The 22,965-nt window shown below is 41.2% G+C and overlaps 1 protein-coding gene across 2 annotated transcripts; it reads right to left on the reverse strand.

The window, feature by feature from the left end:
* Positions 1–12,000: 12,000 nt before the first annotated feature.
* On the reverse strand, positions 12,001–21,305 carry ponzr1 (plac8 onzin related protein 1). Of its 2 annotated transcripts, XM_072376230.1 has the most exons (4): positions 21,198–21,305; positions 18,267–18,406; positions 16,644–16,789; positions 12,001–12,310 (listed from the first exon to the last, which is right to left on the reverse strand). In XM_072376230.1, exons 2-4 carry the CDS (start codon positions 18,397–18,399, stop codon positions 12,170–12,172), a joined length of 420 nt encoding a protein of 139 aa, XP_072232331.1. In that variant the 5' UTR covers positions 18,400–18,406; positions 21,198–21,305; the 3' UTR covers positions 12,001–12,169. The 2 variants fall into 2 exon arrangements, with proteins under 2 accessions (XP_072232331.1, XP_072232330.1); XM_072376229.1 differs by lacking the exon at positions 21,198–21,305 and having other exon boundaries at positions 12,010–12,310; positions 18,267–18,428.
* Positions 21,306–22,965: the final 1,660 nt, after the last annotated feature.

A 22,965-nucleotide genomic window follows, 5' to 3' on the forward strand; every position in this document is an offset into this window, starting at 1 on the left:
CCGACTGCTACCACTCAGTGTGCGTGACTGGTTGCAGTCACTAGTGTTTATCAAGCCCATGCATCGGAGGTAATGACATTTTCTTTTAAAGTAAAAGCAAAAAAGCACAATAAAAGGATCAATCCAGTATAGTTGTATATTCCAAGCTGAATTACACAATGACACCCAACAAGCACCAAAAACAATCAAAAGAGTGATTTATACATTAAAGGGAGGCTAAAGCTTCCTGTTTTTATTGCATTTTTGTCAAATGTGACTGAACAGTCCTTTTGTAGACCAATGTTGCCCTCCTCAGTCAGACAGCTGTTAGCAGCTTCATAAGGAAAGACTTTTCCCTCATGTTCTCACATCATAGACTTGAGTTTAGACAAATAAAGTTTTTTTAGTTGAATTTCTCATAGATTTTGAGAATGTTTCAGATTAAAAGACTCTTTTATGACTCTTTTATGCTCCCATCTGTGCCCGACTGTCAAGTCAAATTAAAGTTTCTACACATTTCTGAAGGCACATTTTAAAAACTACATCAGCAAAATAAAGCAGGCTTTGTTTAAAAGATGATCCGTAAGTCTGGGTCGCTCATCTCTGAAAAGGCTCCCAAACCTCTGAAACTGGTGACCGAAACCTGTGGATATAATCAAGAAGGGACACAGTTGTCTATAAAAGGCCTCACGGGTGACGGTGTCCAATGACCTGTAAGACAAGCTTGATGCCACTGAAGGACACAAGAAAAAGCAGCATTTAAATAGCCTAAAAACATATTTCATCTTCCTAAAACTGGGGAAGTTTGAAACCAACTGCAGACTTCCTGGATCTTTGTAAATACTTCAGTTAGGTATTTTTTCAGACAGCAGATGACTTTCAGATAGTTATATGACAACAAAAGACCGGATTATGCTGAAGATGTTGCTTTTAAATTCAGATGAAACTAAAGTTCTTGCCTTTCGACTCGAGGAAGACGCTGTTTAGCGATACAGTTACTCTATATAGCATTTCTTTGGCTTCTCGTACTGCAGTGAGGAACCTTGGAGTTATTTTTTTTACCAGAATCTGTCCTTTCACTCGCATATTAAACAGGTTTCCAGGACTGCCTTCTTTCACCTTTGTAATATTGTTAAAATCAGGAACCTCCTGTTTGAGTGATGCAGAAAAACTGCTCCATGCATTCGTTACTTAAAGATCGGACTACTGTATATCTTTATTATTGTGATGTCCAAAAAAACTCTTCCAGCTGATCCAAAATGCTGCAGCCAGAGTTCTGATGAGATCTAACAGCAGAGTTCATATTTCTCCAGTTTTAGCTTCTCTTCATTGGCTCCCTGTTAAATCCAGAACAGAATTTTAAATTCTTCTTCTCACATATAAAGCTCTTAATGATCGAGCTCCATCATACTTTAAAGATCTCAGAGTTGGATATTTTCCTAACAGAGCGCTTCTCTCTCAGACTGCAGGTTTACTCGTGGTTCCTAGAGTTTCTAAAAGCAGAATGGGAGGCAGAGCCTTCAGCTATCAGGCCCCTCTCTGTGGAACCAGTTTGGCTTCAGGAAGCAGAGGAACCCTCTCTACCTTTAAGATCAGGCTTAAAACTTTCCTTTTTCATAAAGCTTATAGTTAGGGGTGGCTCAGGTGACCCTGAAACATCCCATAGTTCTCTGCATGCTCAGGACCGATAACCGAATCAAAGCTATAATACGATCTGCAGGTTTCCTTGAATAAATATGATATATTTTAATTATCTCAATCTAATTCAACAGAAATAACCTTAGAAGAACCTTAAAGAATGAAAAATGTCTGGATGACACATGAAAATGGCTCTGAGCTGACGTTCCCCATCCAACATGTCTGATCTTTAAAGACTCGTATCATACAGCCAAGTGTGCCACGGCTGTGACGTACTTGGCTGACATAATGTGTGCATTTGGTCTGCAAACACGCTCAGTCGTTCATGTCCAGCTCAACACCTCCGACAGGCTCAGTGTCATCACACCACTCGGTGTTTCCTGTAGCATCTTCATAAAAAGCAGCAGCTTTTTCGCCTGTGGTTTTTAGTGTCACCGAGGCGACACCTTTTTGGTGCCAGTGAAACCTTGTTTCAGCACATAATGCATCATGTTTGACCACAAAAATAAAGATACCAGAGCTGTTCAGTTGGGTTCCAGGAGAGACTGAGAGGTTCAGAGCGTTTGTGGACACCAGTCATGCCATATGTCCATTATTCGTCATCTCCTAAGTCAGAAGAAGACTCTCCCTGTTCCTCCCGGACCAACAGCTGATAAGTCAAAGGGACTCAGGTTCTCAGCTCTTTTTGCTGGCTTTTCGCTGCTTGGGCGACTTATTCTTTATAAAACGTAGGGTGTAGCTTTGGAAAGGCCTGCTAGCATTTGTTTCACCTGTAGTCCAAAGTTCAACAGAAAGAGGGCAGAAACTGTCTCTCTGATAATAATAATTTTTATTAAATCAAACTGCAAAGTGTTTATTTTAGCAATTAAGGTAGAAAAGGTATTTCATGGCAGGAAAAAAATCTTCCCACAGTTACTGGAGAAGGACGCTGGTGTCCTGAATTACCACAAGAGGGCAGTGATGCACAGGTAAAGCCTGGCAGCAACCAGCTGCTCCTTCTTCTCAGTTGCTGCTGGAGACAGAATTCCAGTCAACTGCAGTTATTTAGGAAAGTTTCATGTCCATGTTCACAGAAAAGTACTTTTTATTGTCTTGGGGGGTTCACAAGCTAATGTAAGTCAGTTTAACTGGCTAACAGTTGCATGTGAGTAGTAAAATTAATTAATTTTAAGCACTTAATCTACAACTGTGTATAATCTGGCCAAAATAAATCAGCCAGAACAGCAACTTCTTAAAGTTTTAAGTCCAGTTGGTTTAGTACGGTATACATTTATGATGAATTTCTAAGGTAGGGCACCGTAACGTCGCTGCTGGTGGACGTATGTTCCGTGACGTTGTCGCCACATCTGGTCAACACCCTCAGTCTAACTGAATTTCCCACTTACTGACGGAGAAGTGAGGTTGTCAGGCACAGAACTGGTACACAGGGCCAATCGTATCATCCTTTGACATTCAGGATCCGATCCTAGCTCAAGCATGTGTGATGCTTGAAAACGTAGCGTGTTTCTAGGAGATTGTGTTGTCTTTTATAATGTCCTTGAACCCCTAAAATAAACACATATATAACAATATAACACAACCAATGTCCAGGTATTTTTATCACTCAGTTCGTGGGACCACGAGGTTGGCGCGCTGCTTGGAGCTCAATTGACATCCTCCAGTGGAAACTGTATTTGTACTCACAGTTCCTTCTGAAAATGCAAACCTGAGGTTTAAAATGCACAGTGTGTTGGGAGAGTCCGTACATCACTCTGTCCATGTACAGATGCAGCCTCGGGCCTAGTGGAATGAAGTTACTTTTCCTTAGTTTCCTAATTGAACAGCTTGTGCGGCAGTACCTAAAGCACAACAACATTCACAATTCACAAACACTAAGTTAGCTTACAATAACTTTAATTTCGGTCTTCAATGAACAAACTGTCTTCCCGATTAGCACAACTGTATCAAATTAGCTTCGTTTTAAGCACAATACTATCTCATTAGCTTCCAGGTTAGCACAACTGTATATAATTAGCTTAGTTTTTAGCACAATACTATCTCATTAGCTTCTAGATTAGCACAACTGTATCCAATTAGCTTCGTTTTTAGCACAATGCTACCACATTAGCACAACTGTATCCAATTAGCTTCGTTTTTAGCACAATGCTACCCAGTTAGCTTCTGGTCAACATCTTGGCGACAGAGTTCACTTTTATAAATACAGTGGTCGCATGAATTAGCACTAAAACATTGCCTACTCTCCCTTTTGTCCAATGTACACCCTGACGATAAAATTCCCTGGTTGTGAAATTTATAACAGCAACTCAACTGAGCTAATTAAACTTCCACCTCTCAGTCAGTTAGCCCCGCTGGTTACTCTGTAGGCTGACGAACTGACCCCTGCTCGACACTGATTGGCTAATTAGATATTGAAGTTACGTAATCCAATAACACACGAATGAGTAGTTCAAAAAACAGTTAAATGTAGGAAATTACTAACATTTAATCAGACCCGCTCTCAGGAAACAGTGGGTCTGTGACAACATACTTAAACATAATGTGACAGGATACGACAAAGACATTGATACAATTTCCTAAGGCTCACTGCATACCCTAAATAATAAACATCCTTTTCATGGCAACGTTAAGAACTACCTACAACCAACTTGGTGAAATCTAGGCAGTTACAGAATATCCTCCTTACATTTTATAGAAAGTCACATAAGCTGTTTTTGTTTTGGAGAAAGGTAAAATCATGATCTGTGTGGATGGAATATCTGCACATATGCTGTGTAAAATGCTCAATGAATAAGTCAGTAAAATTCAACAATCAAACAGAACATCTTGAGGGCAGCATCAACCAAACTGTTCCTCATCCAGTTTTGTGTTTCAAAGCACCGTAATTCTTCTAATAACTGAGTGTCCTTTTTAATAATGATAAATGAATAGATGAAAGAATGAATAGATAGATAGATTAATAAATTAATAAATTCACATTATCCACAGTGTCATCAAGATTAATACTTACCATGGTGTGCCTTAACTCCATCAAACAAATATATCAAACATACAGAATTATGTATTAAAGATGAATAAACCTCTAGAAGTAGCCATTACAATGTATGACTTTCTTTTTTCTATGTACATGGACATGAAACATTGATCTCTCTGGCTTTCAGAGTGAGTTTGATGTTATTTCATTTTCCAGTTAATATTGATATTCGCTTGCTGGTTGCATTAAAATGCATTATGCATTAAAAAGGACTTGGCCAGGCTTAAATTAGATCCTCTAACTACATCCATTACATGTTTGAAAGCACCGTTTTACATTACAAGAAGTCCTGCCCCTTCCATAAAAACGAAACCAACACCTCAGGGATAAAAGCACTTTCAGCTGGAATCCATTTCTGGCCACAAAAAAAGAGGAGTGACTGTTTCACAATTTCTCATGAGACCGCAGTGAAAGAGCAGGAAACTGCAACATTCAGATTTTCACAACATGTTATTGGAAGTGTCTTACAACACAAACCAAGCTGAGCTCTCAAGACCTCAGAATAAGAGTCATTAAAGCTCATGGAGCTGTAAAAGGTTATAGAACCGCTCTAAACCAACAAAAAACACTCCAACAGAAGGGTGTGCGATTATCTGTGTTGTCCGGAAAGAAGCAGGGTAACTTGTAAGCAACTAAAAGCCTCTGTTACATGGCATCATAAACCTAACCGAAGGAGAAAAACAATGCCGTGTGTGGCAGGTCTGAAGTGAGAAAGGCGCTGTTCTTCTTAAAGGCTTAAAAAGTTTCTGCTTCACTCCTGTAAACAGATGTGAATGTTTGTAGCTCCTTTACACCCACGCACTTGAATCTGCTCCCTCTCACTTCTACAGTGTTTCTCCATCTCCAGTTACACATAGGTTTCCAAGGAAATGAAACTGGTAAATGAGTGAAGGAATGTGTACCTGGCCGAGGCCAAGGCCATGTGATGGGCTCGCCCTGACTGTAAAAGGACAAAGAAAACCAATAAAATGTAAAGAGATGTGGAAATTTCAAGTGTCCCATTAAATCACATTAAAATCCCACAAGGAAATTAAAAGAATAGATATCAAAGGATACCTGTCCAGGGTGTACCCCGCCTCTCGCCCGGTGACTGCTGGGATTGGCTCCAGCCCCCCAGCAACCCGACCGACGGATTAAGCGGGAATAGAAAATGGATGGATGGATGGAATTGATTATTAAATTGATGAGAATTCTGCAGGAAACTACAGCATTTTCAGTCCAGATTGAAATGATCTGACATTTTGAGCAGACCTCAGGTATTCAGGATGTGTTCCACAGGTGAGGAGTAACCTGTTCGGTCCTGGGAACACATAGTAAACCTGTTCCAGGTGACCTGAGGGGTCTGGATGCCTCATAGTAAACTAATAAGTCCTATTTTTGCATGTATTTTGCTCCAGGACAGCTCAGTGCTTTGTTGACCAGCAGTAAGATTCTGAAATCTATCCTTTGACTCACAGGAGGCCAATGTAGTGATCTGAGGACCGAGGTCAATATTTGGTCTGAGCTCCTTTATTCTCCAACACAGCCCGAACCCTTGTAGACAAGCTTTCTTGTCATTTCTTTAAGGAGTCTTCAGGAATAGTTCTCCAGGCTTCTTGAAGGACATCCCAAAGCTCTTCTTTGGATGTTTTCTGCCTTTTGTTCCGTTCTCTGTCAGATGATCCCACACTGCTTCAATAATGTTGAGGTCCGGGCTCTGGGGAGGATTCATCCCTCCATAAGACCTGTTGCCACTGATTTTCAGTCCACTTCTTGTGTCATTTGGCATAGCTCAGCCTTTTCTCCCTGTTTCCCTTCCTTAAGAATAGCTTCTTGACAGCCACCCTTCCATGGAGACCATTTCTGATGAGGCTTCAGCAAACAACAACGATTTGCCAAACTCAAAAACCCACATTTTATTCTCAATAGAACACAGAAAACATCAGCTGTTAAAAGTGAGATATTTGACTACTTCATGAAAAATATGGGGACAAAGAAAGGGGTATGAATGGTGCTAAAAGTAAAGAGTTTGAGGAACATGTTGCAGTTACTAAAGGTTAATTAACAGCAGGTCAGAACCACCAGTGGGTGTGAAAAGATGGGCAGAGGTTCAACAATCTGCAAAAAACTATCGAGCAATTTCAGGATAATGTTCTTCCCTGTAAAGTTATGGAGACGTTGAATATTCTGTTATGTACAGTCATGATATCATTAAAGAGTCAGAGAAACTGGAGACACTTCAACGTTTGATGCCTACAACATTCAGGCCCTCAGGCGGCACTGAGTGGGAGTGCTTCCAGAAATCATAGTCTGTGAACACAGCTCATCTTACCGGAGAGAAGGAATGCACCCTTAACAGAAAAAACTCAGGCAGTTTAAAGCAAGTCTCTCAAGGAGGATGACAGATAAGGTATTAGTTTGTTCACAGGTTTGTTGCTTGGAAAAGGTACATGATATATAACATCAATGGTTGATTGAAGTCATTGTTTCTTTTCAGTTATGTACTGACTTGTTACAACAGATCTGACGGTGGCAGAGATAAGTAAAATGGCAGCAAATGGAGCATGTCAGGCAGGTCAGTACAACTAATCCCTGCAAAAAAGGAAAGGTGTTCAAAACATAATGTGTGGCAGAGATGATGGGCTGGCAATGAGAGCAGAGAGCAGAGAGCAGAGAGCAGAGAGCTGAGAGCAGAGAGCAGAGAGCAGAGAGCAGAGAGCAGAGAGCTGAGAGCAGAGAGCTGAGAGCAGAGAGCCAGCCATGCCTGAGGGAACGGATACACGAAACTAAATGAAGCCCATGTGGAGACAAAGGGAAGAAGACACAAGGGGAATGTGTGTCAGTGTTCAAGACGTAGTGGAAAACTGCTCTGTGATCAGACAAATTGTTTTTACGGAGATCATGGATGTGCTTGTTATCAGCTCTCAGCTCTGCATTTCTGATGGTGTGGGAGTAGGAACTAAGAGGAAGTCTCACAGCCTCTCTCTCTTTCCTGAAGTTTAAACACAAATAAAATCAGAAGCCATTCTGCTCGGTCCCCTGAATTCTATCAGTTCTGTTCTTTCTAGCCTTGGCAACCTTTCAGATAATATCACCCAAACTGCCAGAAACCTATGAGTAATATTTAACTTTAACATCAGTTTTGATGCTCAGGTCAAACATGCAGTTCAGTCATGCTTTTTCCAGCTTTAGACAATTGCTAATATCAGGTAATTTCTTCCAACTGCTGACTCATTATTAAAGTTATGCATGCTTTTGTCTACTCTCACCTTGACTACAGTAATTCATTAAACCCAGGTATTAGTCAGGGCTCCCTCGGTTGTCTCAGTTAAAACACAGCAGATAGACTCGTCACCAGACTAAAACGTGTGAGCACACTTCACTTCATTGGTTTCCTGTTAGATTTTGTATTGATTTCAAAATCTTATTGTTCACCTTCAAAGCCTTAAATGGCCTTCCCCTGAAATACATCTCAGACTCATTGACCTGGTATGTGCCCCCCCGACCACTGAGCTCCACAGACAGTGTTCTGTTGCTAAGATCCCAGTTTCCCTAAAGCAGATCGGGCCTTTTCCATTCTCTCTGCACGCTGCACTCAGACAGACAACTTCTCTTGAGACCTTTAAATTCCTCCTTTAAAACTTTCCTTTTCCGGAGGGCCTTTGGTGGAGTCTGATTCATTTATTACACGTCTGCTGTTATGTCAAGCACTTTGTAACATTGTTTTAGAAAAGTGCTACATAAGTAAGGTTTTACAATTGAGTTTTACTATTTATCATCTGGAACTGGAAACTTGCTCACCTGGAAAGTCTCCGTCAATGCTGAAAGGTATCTACAGGTTTTAGAGCCACATCTGCTCCCATCCAGATGAGCTCTTTGATGCTCTATTGATTTTGGTTCTTGAGATTTACAAATCACTGAGTTCTGTTCTTATTTACATGTTACACAGCAGTTTGGAACTGGGGTTGTACTTTTATGGCTGAAACTCAGTGAGAGGAGAACATGAAGCTCAGTGTTACACAGATGACAGGAATAAGGTTGCTGCCGTGGAGACAGTTTCATTGTTGTGACTCAGCTCACAGAAACTTCACCAACTGATCATTCCAGTTAAAAAATAACCACACAAGTAGTTCAGAGTCCTGCTATATTTCTGCCACACCGTACCATGTAAAATCTGCCAATGATTGAAAATGACGCAAACATTAATAAAGATGACAGCACAACCACAAACTTTGTTCTTTTGCACCTCTTATCATATCTTACCTACACCCTGCACAGTGGGAGTAAAGCATCATTTCCATTGTACCGCAGACTATTTTCTGTAAATTCACACATCCTTACAGTTCATCTGTAAGCTGAAAAACTGCTACGTAACTTAGGCCTCAAGTTACAGAAGGAATGTCCCCATTTCACACAGTACGATGATAACAAAGGTTTAATGAGTTCTTTACAGTCACTGTTTGCCACTGTAATCAGGTTAAGATCCTTTGAGCTCCTGGCCACTGAGATCCAGAGGATTGAGACCATTTAGGCTTAACAGTCCCTGACAGTGAAGCATGTTTACAGCAGCGCCTCCCTTTCCTGTTGTGTCCCAGTCCGTCATCTGTTTCCATTTATGTGGACAAGTCTCTTAAGCTCTTAGCACCGACCACTGGTTTCCAACATCATCAACGAATGTTTTAACTTTCTGTATTAATGGATGATGCCCACTGTGCATCCCAGAGGTGCCCAGCTGTGTAACATGAAGGCAGTGGACATGAAAGGGAACGGACAAAGGAAGTTAGCTCAAATGGATGTTCAAAGAACCACTAAAAACTGATAAATAAATCAGGCTTTAACTACATTTCTCACACAGGATTGTTTTAAGGAGGTAACTGCAGACTTAGCGTGTCTGATTTCAATGGGCAGCGTTCCAGATGGGAGCAATAATGGAGAAGGCAGGAAATAAGAGTCTGTGAGTAATTAGCAGAGTGGTATCTGTGGATCTCAGTGGTAGGCAGAGCACATAGTAAGTGAATGAGTCTGAGATACATTTGAGGTATAAAGCCATTCAAGGCTTTGAGCATGAGCAAAGCCAGAGTCAGTGCAGAGAGGGACTGACTGATACCTGAGAGTAGTGACTTACAGCAGTCAAGGTGAGATTGGACAATGTGTGCCCAATTTTTTGCAAGTCAGCAGTTGAAAGAAAAGCCCTGATTTGGTTGATTGTCTCAAACTGGGAAAAATAAAGATTTAATAAAGATGTTTTACTTGAGCATCAAAACTGAGGTAAGAATCAAATATTACTCCTGGATTTTTTAGCAGCCTGGGTGATGTCATCCATTGGTGATTGGTCATCTTTCTGGGGAAAGCCTGGTCTGATTAGCAGAGATGGCATCCATCCCACTTTGGAAGGGGCGGCTGTCATCATCCAAAAACATGACAACTTACACACTTCTCTGCAGCCTTCCACATGCTGCTAAACCCCCATAATAACTGCTCCCAGACGTCTGCTCCCAAACGTAATACATCATGAAACACAAGAGGAGCAAATCCGGACAACCTCGACAAAATTAAGACAAAAAATGTCACTGAAAAACATAAAACTATCAAATGTGGTTTGCTGAATATTAGATCTCTCCTTTCCACGCCTCTGTTAGCGAATGGCTTGACTGGTGATCATCATATCGATATATTTGGTCTCATGGACACCCGGCTGCAGCAGGTGTCTGATTGCCCTTGGCTGTGGTGTTTTGGTTGTGTTCTGAGCAGGTATCCAGGAAGTCTGGGGTGGAGTCTTTGCTGCTCCGGCCAGCACACCTGAGCTCATTTAGAGCTGGCTTCTTAAGGATCTGCAGGAGCTCGTCTTCGCCAGGTTGTTCTCACTGTTTCCGTGGTAATCACGCTGACCACTGTGTTTTTGAGACAGCTTGCCTTGTTTAACTTTGTCTCTGCCTGTGATCAGTATAATCTTGCTTGTTCTGTGAACTTGGATATCCCCACCGATCCCATCTCTGCAGGCTGATGTTCTTGTGTTTCAGAAATACATGGCCAGGAGATTCAGGCACCGGGTAGTTCCTCGTACCATTTGCTTGCTTTTGTACATTTTGCCTCGCCACCATCTTGAACAAACCACACTGCAGCCTGCATCGCTGCTCTAACCCCTCCTGGAAACATAGTAAGCACTCACTGAGTGACAGATCATTACTGAATACTCCTGGACCAATCCAACCACTCCCTCTCCTCCTAAAGCTAATCCCCGGACTGGATTCACTGTGAACTCGCCTCTCAACTCCTAATAATTAATAAACCGTTTTTTCCTTCCATACCTCAGTGTCAGTCTGCTTTTGAGTTCCACCTTGTGTGAATATGCTATTTCATTGGAGGATCATGTTAGCATGAATAAACTCCCTCTGACTATTTAAATGTTCACAATCCTCAAACCACAGCTCTTTTGAATCTCTCATTCTCAGTTTTTCTCACCCTAAGTGGAAATCACAAAAACCTCGTCCACCTGGCCCTTATTCTGAGTTTCTGTCGTGAATTCTCAGAGTTTTTATCTCAGTTAGTGCTGACTAGGTTGTTTTATTCCTATAATATGGATGTTTACACTGTGCTCAGATGCTCAAGTGACCTGCCCTTAAGGGTAGAAGAAACTCACCACAGTGGTAAAAACGTTCTATTTTGTTTCTAATAAATTCAAAATGAGAAGTTTTATAAGGAACACCAATTCTCAGTTTCTGCACCCTTTACAATTAAACACCTGGATTAAATTCCCTATAAATCGTTGCATTTTGTTTTTGCTCACGCTTATTATTATGAAAATCCACACTCAGAAAAACTAGATCCTTTCGCACCTGCACACTTATCCAAAAAGAACTTGAAAAAGGTCAACTGGACTCCTTTTTCTTGGCTCTTAAAGATGTTTTGCCCCTCATCTGAAAGGCTTCTTCAGTTCTCAGCTAGTTGTCGAGTTGTTCTTATTCAATATCTTTGTACAATCTACCTGGATGACTGAGAATCAGCACCAATGTGGCGTAAACACTGAATGCAAATAGTGATTCTGTACATAGAAACTCTACATAGTTCTTATGTAAAACAGTATGAGCTCACCACCAACAGTGGTGTTTATGCAGCTGTAGAAACAGGACATTACCTACTAACTACAATACTCATGCACCATAAAAAAAAAACCTTTAATGTTCCGACAGAAAGAAGAAAACATTAAGATGTTTGAGATAGAGTCAGTTTTGTTATAAATGTGCTGTGATGTATTTTGGTGTGATAACATCCTGGGATTAATCAATGTTCAACAGTCTATAAAAATAAAGACACGGATGTGGGGGGGGGGGAGGAGGATGGCGTCAACACTGATATGAAACAGAAACATTTTAATGAAAGAAATGATCAAAGACCAGAGAGAAACCAGAAAGGAACAAAAAAACTCAAGACATTTGACTTTAACTGAGAGTTTAAGGCCTCAAATAGTAATGTTATCAAGAACCGTGTCCAGCGGGCTAAACGTGCCGCAGGTCTTCACTGCACCACCACAGCACTGGCGTCTTATCCCCTGATGACCTGTGTGGTGACCACTGAGGCGGCGCCCGGCTGCTGGTGAGCCCTGATCTTCAGCTCGCGGTTCATCTGGCACCAGGTGCATGTGTAGCACCACAGTATTTTACAGAAGTCATCGCAGCACGATCCCTGCAGGACGGACAGGAGAAGAGATACAAACACAAGTCAGTCACTAATGCCCATTACAATTTGTAGGCCAACATGTACATCAACAGGAAGACTGTTGATGGGAACGCCTTGTGGTTTCAGTTTAAACCGTGTGACACACCTCGTTGGGGCTTCTGTTGTGGTAATGCTTGCACCTCAGATGCAGCACGCTCTTCTGAGCTCTACACCTTACTGTTCAAGCAGCTCGATCATCTGGCTCACTGTTTATTGTGATACAACATGTCCCCTCTGTGCTGCGTCGGTGTAACCATGGATACCCTTGCATCCGTTCATGAGCCACGTCTTTGTGCGGTTTCTCCTCCGAAAAAGACGCCGTGTTCGTCGCAAACTCTTCAAAGTGACAATACCGAGTATCAAACTTTGTTCACGTGCTAAAAGAGAAGTCATTTCCGTGCTTCTAAATCCCGCTCTGAGGTGGTGTTACCAGTTGTTTTGGTCTGTGAGATCATTCTGGGGTGATTTGACCTCAGAGATTTTTTCTACAGATTTTATGAAGTCCTGTTTTATAATACAGAAAATTAAAAACAACGACAGTAACAGTGATAAATAACAAGAACAATGACTGGAAACTTATAACTACACGACCTGAGCTTTGGCTTTGAACAGGAAGTAGTTTTTGAGAATTAAATATGACCTCAGGTGCGCACCAGGGTCTGTTTAATGAGAGTCTCAGGAGGATACTGTCTTTGGCTTCTTGCTCATAAGACCCTGATGTCAAAGCATAGCCTAACAGAGGTGCTAGCATGGCTGAGGATGCACTTTTAAAAGAATTTGGCCCGATAGGAGCAGTCTTCTGCCTTCACAGCCCAAACCAACGCACACTTTGGAGGGAAGGTGGCCCAAGTTTTATAGTTTTTTATGATGACCCCCCCCCCCCCCCCCCCCCCCCCCCCCCGAATCCAAACTTGAACCAAACTACTGCTCGTGTGGCATCACTTTGTTTTCATTTAGAATAAAACCAGCAAGCTGACAGACTGAAGCGAAGCTGCTGGTAGAAACATACAGAGCAGTCTGCAGCTTTTAAAAAATAAGGGAAACATTTGCTTACATTAGATGTGAGTTGAAGAGCAGGCAGCAGGGTGCAGCAGCAACTTATTCCATCATTATTAGAGCATGTTTTCAACCGCACTGAACTGAATTCTGAAGGACCTTTTAGTCAGCTAAGCATGCTAACAGAATAAGGTTAAACAGTCACTGCTATAAAGGGCTCAGTGTTTGAAGCTGACTAACAGGTTTCAGACACTGAAGCTGATGTAAACAGTGATTAATTTTCCTCTTTGGGTCATTTTGTGAGAGAACAAAAAAACAAAAACAAGCTGTGAATAATTCATATGCAAGTTAAATAATAATTTACCTTTTTTTCCCTCTGTTTGCAAACTTTGCCGGTCGCAGGCAGTGAAACGTGACACTTTCTGCAGTTGGGAGTAACACTTATAAAAGAGGAAGCACAGTTCTGGTTTGGTTTTTGGTTTGCCGGCAGCAGGAGCTGCAGGTGCTGTTTGCTCATCAAGTCACACGCTGTACTTTTTGGTAGTTTTTAGTGTAAATCAACGATATGATCTATCAGTTTTTCTTTTCCAACAACAGATCAGAATACAACGCCTGTTAAAGGTGGTAAAATAACAGTAAAGTAGTGTGTTCCATTGATAGTGGATCATCCATTAGAGATTAAAGCAAAAACAAAACATATACATAAGATGAAAGCCGTGTGTGTCTATACAAACTTGAATAAATATCAGTAATTTTATAGATGCTACTTTAGGAAATGTCTTCACAGATCCAGGGCTGTGTGGCTGTTTTCTTAATGTTTGTGTTAAAAACATGGCTACAGAGTGATTTATGAAGCCCATTGTGCCTGAATGCTTTGAATTCAAAGAAAAGAGGCTGGTTTGATGAAGGGAGAGAAGCCCCACCTTTAAAAAACAAACCTGGAACAGAATCACTGTCGGGAGAGCAAACATTTCCATGATGAGTTAGCCTCCTGAGTATCTTGGTATTTCCCAGAAAATGCAGGATATGTTGCATCTGACAGCTGAGCTTCAGCATCTAAAATAAAAACAACTCAAAAGGAAACTGGAACTTCAGCTTCTGGGTGAACTTCCTCACTTTTTCAGATTGTTCTCAGAATCAGAAATACTTTCACTTACAGTCACGTGAAAAACAAAGTGTTCTCTGTTTAAACTCTGAGATGTAACATGTCAGGGCCAATCATAAGGCTCTTAGAGCTGAACACAACCTCAAATGAACCACAACAAGGAACAAAAACTGAGCTAAAATCCAAAAGCAGCGTGTGGAAAAACCTAAGTGGAGCCTTACTGCTTTCAGAGGAATTAAGAGGGAAATGAAGATGATTAATTCATCATCAGTAAGTGTGAGCACCTCTATAAAAGAGACGTTTTCACAGTGTGTTAAAGAGGAAAGACATCAGCAATGATCTTAGAGAATCAACTGTTGCTGCCCATCAATCTGGGAAGGCTGATAAGGCCCTTTGCAATTAATTTAGAGTCAATCATTCAAAAGAGAGAAAGATTATTCAGAAACATTAGATCAGAAACATTCTTCCCTGGAGTGGATGTCCCAGTAAGTTTACCCCAAGGTCGGACCGTGCAACGCTCACAGAAACTGAAAAAAAATACAACAGCTACATCTCAGACTCTACAGGCCTCAGTTTGCATGTTAAAGGTTAAAGTTCATGACAGAATGATTAGAAAAAGACTGAACAAGGATGGCTTGTGTGGAAGGGCTGCAGGAGAAAGCCTCTTCTCTCTAAAAAGAACATGGCAGCACAGCTTAGGTTTGCAAAGCTGCATCTGAACAAAGCACAAGACTTCTGGAACAATGTCCTTTGGACAGACCAGACCAAAGTGGAGATGTTTGGTCCTAATGCACAGCAGCACGTTTGGAGGAAACCAAACACAGCATATCAGCACAAACACCTCATACCAGCTGTCAAGCACGGTGGTGGAGGGCTGATGATCTGGGCTTGTTCTGCAGCCACAGGACCTGGGCACCTTGCAGTCATTGAGTCCACCATGAACTCCTCTGGATACCAAAGTATTCTAGAGTCAGATGTGAGGCCATCTGTCCCACAGCTAAAGCTGGGCTGAAACTGGCTCATCAACAGGACAATGACCCCAAACACAGCAGCAGATCTACAGCAGAATGTGTGAAAAAGGAAAGAATCACAGTGTTGCAATGGTCCAGTCAGAGTCCAGACCTCAGCCTGACTGAAATGCTGTGGTGGGACCTGAAGGGAGCTGTGCATGAACCAATGCTGCAAACCTCAACGAGCTGAAGCAACACTGGAAAGAAGAGTGAGACTGACTTCCTCTACAACGATGCGAGACACTGATAATATCATACAGGAACTGTTTACTGTTTACTTGTTTCTGCTGCTATCTGGAGTGTACTTCTCCTACCTTATTTGCATTTTGCACTTTCTTTTAACATGACCGTACAGCATTAACTTTATCTCCACCATACACACCAAAGCCAACACAAACTAGAGTTGCACGACACCCAGGGTACCCTGTGGTGCCTACCGTGGGTTACTATACTAACGGTGGCAGTTTCCGCTACACAGCGGCCGCCTCGACCATCCTCCCGGCTTCTCACCGCTTGCTACTCCCTTGTAAACAAACCCACACGGCAACCACGGCAACCGACCGACACAGCTGCTGAATGATTGGCTGTTTGCCTGGTACTGGTGACGTCCGGGGATATGATAAGACAGAAATTTGCTTCAAAACTAAAATTCTGTCTCGCCCAGACGCACGCACAGCGGTCACAAACACGAGACAACACACACACACACACACACACAGACGGTAAAGCAATAGACGATGGCTGTCCACTCTGCAGGGGCCAAAGGAGGCAACACATCCAACCTCATAAAACACCTGCAGTGTATAGATATGATGTATATGTTTCAATTTGAACTTTTTAATAAATGTTATTCATAAAAATATTTGTTTCTTACTTCACCAGTATTATGTTCATCATGCACCAAACAACATTATACGTAATTAATAAGTCTTGATAACTTGTACAAATACATTGCAGCTCATGAAATAATAATAATAAAAACAGGCCGCAGTATCGCAATAATACCCGGAACCGTGATACTTTGTCTGGCAAAGTATCGTAACAACTCTCACACAAACACATTCAAACATCAACTATGGGACGTTTTTTTAGAAACAATCTTCAGTGTATGAGCTCAATCGACAGAAAATCATGAGTAAAAGACATGTAACATATGCCCCCTCCTCCTTTCTTCCTCTCCCAGACTTACAGGGATGTTGTGACGCTCTCTGAGGGAGGACCGGAGTAGGCAGGACACAATGCAGCAGCAGTCCAGGAGAGGCATGCAGCAGCACCAGCCAAACTTCCCGGCTGTCTCACACTGCATGCAGGGGAAACACCAAAAACCGCAGCAGCCTGGTGGGCAGAGGAAGAATATTTCAACTTTTTTAGGTCCAAAACTAAAGTGGGTGTAAATAATTCTTTAGCTGTTAAGTTTACTTTTATTACATGATGCTGTTCTCAGTGGAAAATACCTAAAATCTCACTGTGTTTTTTTTTTGTCTCCAGATTTAGGGAGAAGAAAAGAAAAAGCACAACGTGTTCCACAGATGTAAAACATTTGTGTGTTTTGCATCTTTGTCAGCTCCTTCCACACTTTGTATCAGAGGGAGTGAATCTCGGTCACAGGCCTCTCACAATTCTGCACGAGAAAGAAATGCTTGGAAAACTGTAATCTAAACAGTTTCTTCGGGTAAATATGCTCATCTCAACTTGATTTCAGTCATTCTAGACGGTCCACTTAAAACGACAGCAGGTTGACACTCGCCATGACTTATGATCTCAACGTCCTAACAGTGGAGTAAACCACAGAACTGCACACACAGTCCCTCCGTTTAAAGGCGTTAGGCCATGTTTCCATGCTTCCTTCCTTTAAATGCAATCTGGAATAAAATTTCAAATTTCACCGCTGTTTTCTGAGAAAATGGCTGTGTGACGTTTGAGAAGTCAGTCTTAAATCACTCCACGGCACCTCAATAGGATTAAGCTTGAGTTAAAACACGTCTACCTGAGCTGGGACTGTGTTAGACCCCAAAAACTGAACTAATACTCAACAGAGCGACCTCATGCAAATCCTGCTGTTCATGTGTTTTGTTCACCCCCGTTTCCTCACTGAGTAAAGACTTCTGCTCCCTCTTGCACTACACAGATATGTTCTCTTGTAAGCTGCTTAACCTAGCTGGTGTTTGGATGCCACATCTAAAGTTTGTTCTCGTGGCGCCTCGCATGGCTGCTGTTTTTTTCCATTGACTTGGTTGGACGGGGTCTTCAGTTTCACTTTTGCTGTTCAACTTCACAGTGGCTTCTTTTGAGTTTCATACATCAGTTGAAAATAAAAGATGTTATAAATCAAAAATCATTAGTAATACTGTAAGTTTCGAGTCCTGTGGTAGCATCAGTTAGCGGACAGTGAACGCTTTATGGATGGTTTTATTTCATCTAATGATAAAATAAACAAACATCTTTGATCATCATTTAGGTCACATTTGGTGTAAGAAACAACATTTGTGAACCTGATTCAGTTTCCTTCAAACAACTGAGAAAATAAGACTGACATCTTATAATAATAATGAGAAGATTTTGTTTGGCAGCATTTGAGCTGAGGGACGTCTAATCTGATCCTCTGGCAGCAATTTGAGACAAACGGTTAGAACTTTGCAACATTTCTGCATCACAAACTGCAGAGGAAAGAAAAGTCAGGATATCTCTGAGCTTCTGAGCAACAATCATTTCATGCCCCTGTTTAAAAAGAACAAGGAGTTTAACTTTCTGCTTCGTTGGTTTCAAATAAAGTTCAAAATAAAGTCTGTGTTGATTGGTTTGGTTGACTCACAGGTGCCCATATCTGCGCAGCAGTCGCACATGCCGGTGCTCCAGGTTCCAGGCCCATGATTGGTGGAGGTGACTGTCACTATCTGGGCTGGCTGCTGGTGGACGACCATGCCTTGGGGATACGGGGCAGACATGATGGGTCTGTAAAAAGAGAGAGTGGCTCAGGGTCGACGTGCTAAAGAAGTAAAGTGTGTATGTGTGTTTTGAAAGGTGTCGGAGGTTGAAGGCTATCAGCTCACATATGTGAAAAGGCACGTTTGATTTTTTGTGCATCAGGCACACGATGTAGTTCATACACTCACTGTACTTCACGATGTGTTCATGACGGCATGTTTGTTAAAGGACTCATGGCCTGTTTTTCCATGTTTCTCCAGAGTTTTAACCATATATTATCACCTTAAACATCCCCCAAAGCTAAAAAGTAAAAGCATGCTTTAGTATTTTTATGCAACCTAACCGTTATCACGTCATAGTTCCCAAATTTACTTCAAATTCTCCAGGACACACGCCCCAGATTCTGGTCAGACACGTAGGGCCTGGATTTGAGGTGTTGTCACGCTCAAAAATATAGCATGTTGGTCGTTTTTTTTTTTTGTTCTTGTGTTGGCGTAGCTTCCTGGCCGGCAACAGCATTTGTGCTTATTATTATGCTTTACGAGTCACCGTTACCCCTTCACCACTCCGTAAACAAGCCTCGGGGAATTCGACCAATCCTAAAACACTCTCAATCTCTGAGATGCTTCCGCCAGGTGAGAGCGCTCCCTTTGCACGGAAATAACCACAAACTTAAATGCTTTCTTGCATGTGTATGTTTTTAGTATGAAATGCCTCAAATGCAGCACATTTAGGTTGCATCATGGGCTGGATAAATACGCCTTGCGTGACAGTTGCCTCTCTGTCTCTCTAAGCCTGTGTCCACGGCTCCAAATCTCACCTGAGATCCACTTGAGTATTGGGATCATTACGGCCACAGCTACTTCTCTGCCACAACACCATCACACAAAAAAGCCTAACCCCTTCCAACTCATTTCCTCTGCAAATACCATTCCCAATCCAACAGGAAAATGGAAAGATACCATCAGTCAACTGTCTGGCTTCTCAGGCACCTGCCACCTGGAATAAGCAGCCTCTACAGCTTCTATATGCACATAACTCTACAACATGTCTGTCTCCTCTCTGGTGTAGTGTCATCATATGAATCTTTAACGTATTCACAGATGGGTAAAGAAGTATTAGTTCCTGCCACTTGGGTCTTGGTCCTACACTGTCACCTCACATGGAGGAGGAGCCCAGACTGCAATAATTTAGACTCTTAATTCTTTAGCAAAAGAGAGCTAACCAGTCTGTTGACAGGACCAGAAGTCAATCGGCCTCTACATTCATCGGTTCCTTCCCCTTTTCCAAGGTGATCAGTCCAGGGACGATCCAGCGACTGGCCCACTACAGTTTAACACTCAGCTCAGGTTCTCAGATGGCGACTGTATTTATGGAAAAATGATGGAAACTGGTGTTCAGGCTTTTCATCCGACCTAATTTCTAATTCTGTTGTCACTATTCTGGTCCAGCAGTCTTCCTGCCTGCTACTGTTTGAGTCAATCAGTCTGATCGCCGTTATTCCTATTGATTAACTTTAAAATGACTGTAATCTTCCCCATCGCCACCTCTTCTGGACACCTGATGAGCCTCATTAGAAGCGTCTAACACCTAGCTATGTTCATCCACCAGCAAAGTCTAAACTCCAATCCCTTTCCATTTGTTAATGTCACTGCTGCACCAAAATGATCCATCGCTCTCTTATCAGGAAACTACTCAAATTAAACTCCTGTATACCAATAAAATGATGTCTCCTTACTGGGCTCATATTATGTATCACAGATAATGCTATCCCTAGTTTTTGCAAGGCTATGTTAAGAAACTTTGTCATTTCTGAAGTCTTTTTGGAAGTTGATATGACATTTCACAGCTTTTTCTGTCTTGTTGGCACCACCCCAACTTTATTTATAGAAAGTTGCCAGCATGCATTGAAAATTATATAAATGTGACATTCCTCATGTTCAGCATTAGCTTCACTGTCCTTGGGCCAATTTCAGTTGAAAATATGTTTTTTTTTTACATAGCTTTCAATCTTAGTTATGGAAAGTGGTGTGTATTATCAGAATCGCCTTGATAATTTAAGTTAATTCTATTCAATGTAAGTCGTAAAAATCCTCTCTGTCTCTGGAGTCACACTTTATTAAGCTAGCTGACAGTTAAAAATGTCAGTTTTAACTGGTCATTAATGTCATCTCGAGTCATTAATGCTGTATGGAAATTTTAGTATTCAGTTTTGTCTTTTGCCACGTGTTGCCTCTATTAAAGACTGAGCATTAAATCAGAATCATTTATTACAAGGCTTTAAAACAACGCCGTTAATGTTAAAGTCTGTTAGCTTCTAGCTATACTTTGATATTAGCTAATTAGCTAAATAACCGTTAACGGCTGCACAGCCCCTCCCTTTTCCACCGGATGAAGAGTTGGAGATGGAATCGTCTCAAAATCAATCACGTTTTAATTGATACAGACTGTTAAACGATTTGAACACGTTATGTAACGTATTTTCATGCTCCTATCATGTAATTATATATATATTAATCAAGAAATTAATATTTCTATGCAATAAAATATATATATATATATAAATAAATAAGTGAATATGAAACTGCAAAATACGACATTTCACTTCCTCATAACCGCAAAGAGATTGTAATTTTACAGCGGTCACATTGTTCTCTTTTCCCGAACAAATACAAGTGATTTGATGATTGTGGGCTTAAAATTTCAGAAGTGCCACGTTAATTTTTTTTCCTTACGTGTGAATTTGCTGTAAAATAAACCAAATTCACAGAATACATTTAGGTGTTTCATCTAATTTGACAGAAAAAGATTTTCTTACCGTCAGCAAGTTACGTGTTCAGATATGGTGAGAGGAACGTGGATATGTCGGTATATAAAGAGTGAGGAAAGGCAGGTTGGGTTAGTTTCTGTTTCCTTGGAGGTCCAGCCCCCACTAGATAGAAATCTACTAAATGTACATCCTACCAGCAGTGATACATCATTTTTCACTGGGTGAGGATGCAAATTAAGAATTTGCTTAAGGGGAAAAAAAGTGCACATTTCACTCAAGCCCTCAGTAAGAGCTCCTCTCACACCAGGAACTATTTGATTTAGAGTAAGGCAAGGCAAGGCAAGGCAAGTTTATTTGTATAGCACAATTCAACAACAAGGTGATTCAAAGTGCTTCACAGAGACATTAAAACGGAAGAAATAAAAATCATGATTTAAAATTTAAACAAAAGAGGGAAATAAGAACAATAGATAAAATCAGAAAAAAATATATATATGAAAGATGAAATCAATAGTTAAAACATGAGTCCGTTTTGAAACTCAGTAAGGTTGTTTCCCTGGATCATTCAAAACTAGTCAAGAATGAAACAAAACAACACCATCCGACTGCTGTGTCTGATGATTTCAGAGGGGAATTATCATGTGTCATCTTAACATGGATATTTTGCATACATTTTCACAACAAAATGACAAATAACTTGCAAGTGTACACCAGTGAGGGCGCTTACATGTGGGTATGGCAGAAAAAGGAGACTGAATGCAACTGTGGTGACCCTGTGAGGCTGTGGAGATCATTACACAACAAACAGGGATGGATGAAGAGAGTCAGACTGTAGTTTCTGGGTAAGAAAAAGGTCATGACACAGATTTATGTCCATGTGCATGCGATCAAACCATCTTCAAACTCTCACCACAGAGTTTCACTGCAGAAATGCTCAGCCTCAAGTTGAACAGTGGCTGATGACCACTCACATGGAAATAGTTCATGTTTTGTCTTATTAGATCAAATTCTTCTGATCACTCTGACAGCACTTGAATGCACCGTAGTACAGGTTTGCCTTTTTTTTGTTGCAGGTTGACTCAGACAAGCTATTGACACAAACTAAAGATTTTTTTTTCATATATATACTAAAGAATTCACATTATGCTGTAAACATTGTTGTAAACGTTTTCACGTTTTCATTATTGTTAGTTGCTTTTGATTGATGGGAAACTTACAAAGAAAGGAATGAAAATATGAAAAAAAACTAAAACTTTTTTCCACTTGGATCCAAAGTTACACCTTTCTGCTATAAAGGTGTAACAGTACCTGTGTATATTAAGTTCTTTCATATCCTCCATGACTTCGATAATCAGAGAAAAACACATTTTTACCTATAAATCTTCTTTTGTTAGAATTATAGCACTAATTAAATCCTGTTTTAAGCCTCTTAATACGTTCCAGTTGCTGGAGACATTTGTTATTTCCCATCATATCTCATCTGACCTGAGCTGAAGTTGAACCTGCCGGATTAGGGCTCAGTGAAAAGTCCTCATGTGGAACATCTTCGGAGGTGTTTCAACACAGATGCCTTGTTCATGACATCCAGACAGCACCTGCACTGCAGCATCTTAACAAAAGTCATGCAGGTTGATGTGCACTCTCCCCAGCAACAGGTGGCAGCAGCACACTGTCTCACACCGAGTGGAGGGACTTTGGACTCTGTAGGTACGACTCTGTGCTTTTTGAGGCATACTAGACCTCTTTAAAGAAGTTAAACACATGATAAAGTAGTGATAATGAAGTTTTGTGCTAATTTGCCACTTTAAAATCTGTT

This window comes from Leuresthes tenuis, unplaced genomic scaffold (assembly GCF_036924035.1).
Source record: "Leuresthes tenuis unplaced genomic scaffold, fLeuTen1.0.hap1 SCAF_22, whole genome shotgun sequence".
NCBI lineage: Eukaryota > Metazoa > Chordata > Actinopteri > Atheriniformes > Atherinopsidae > Leuresthes > Leuresthes tenuis.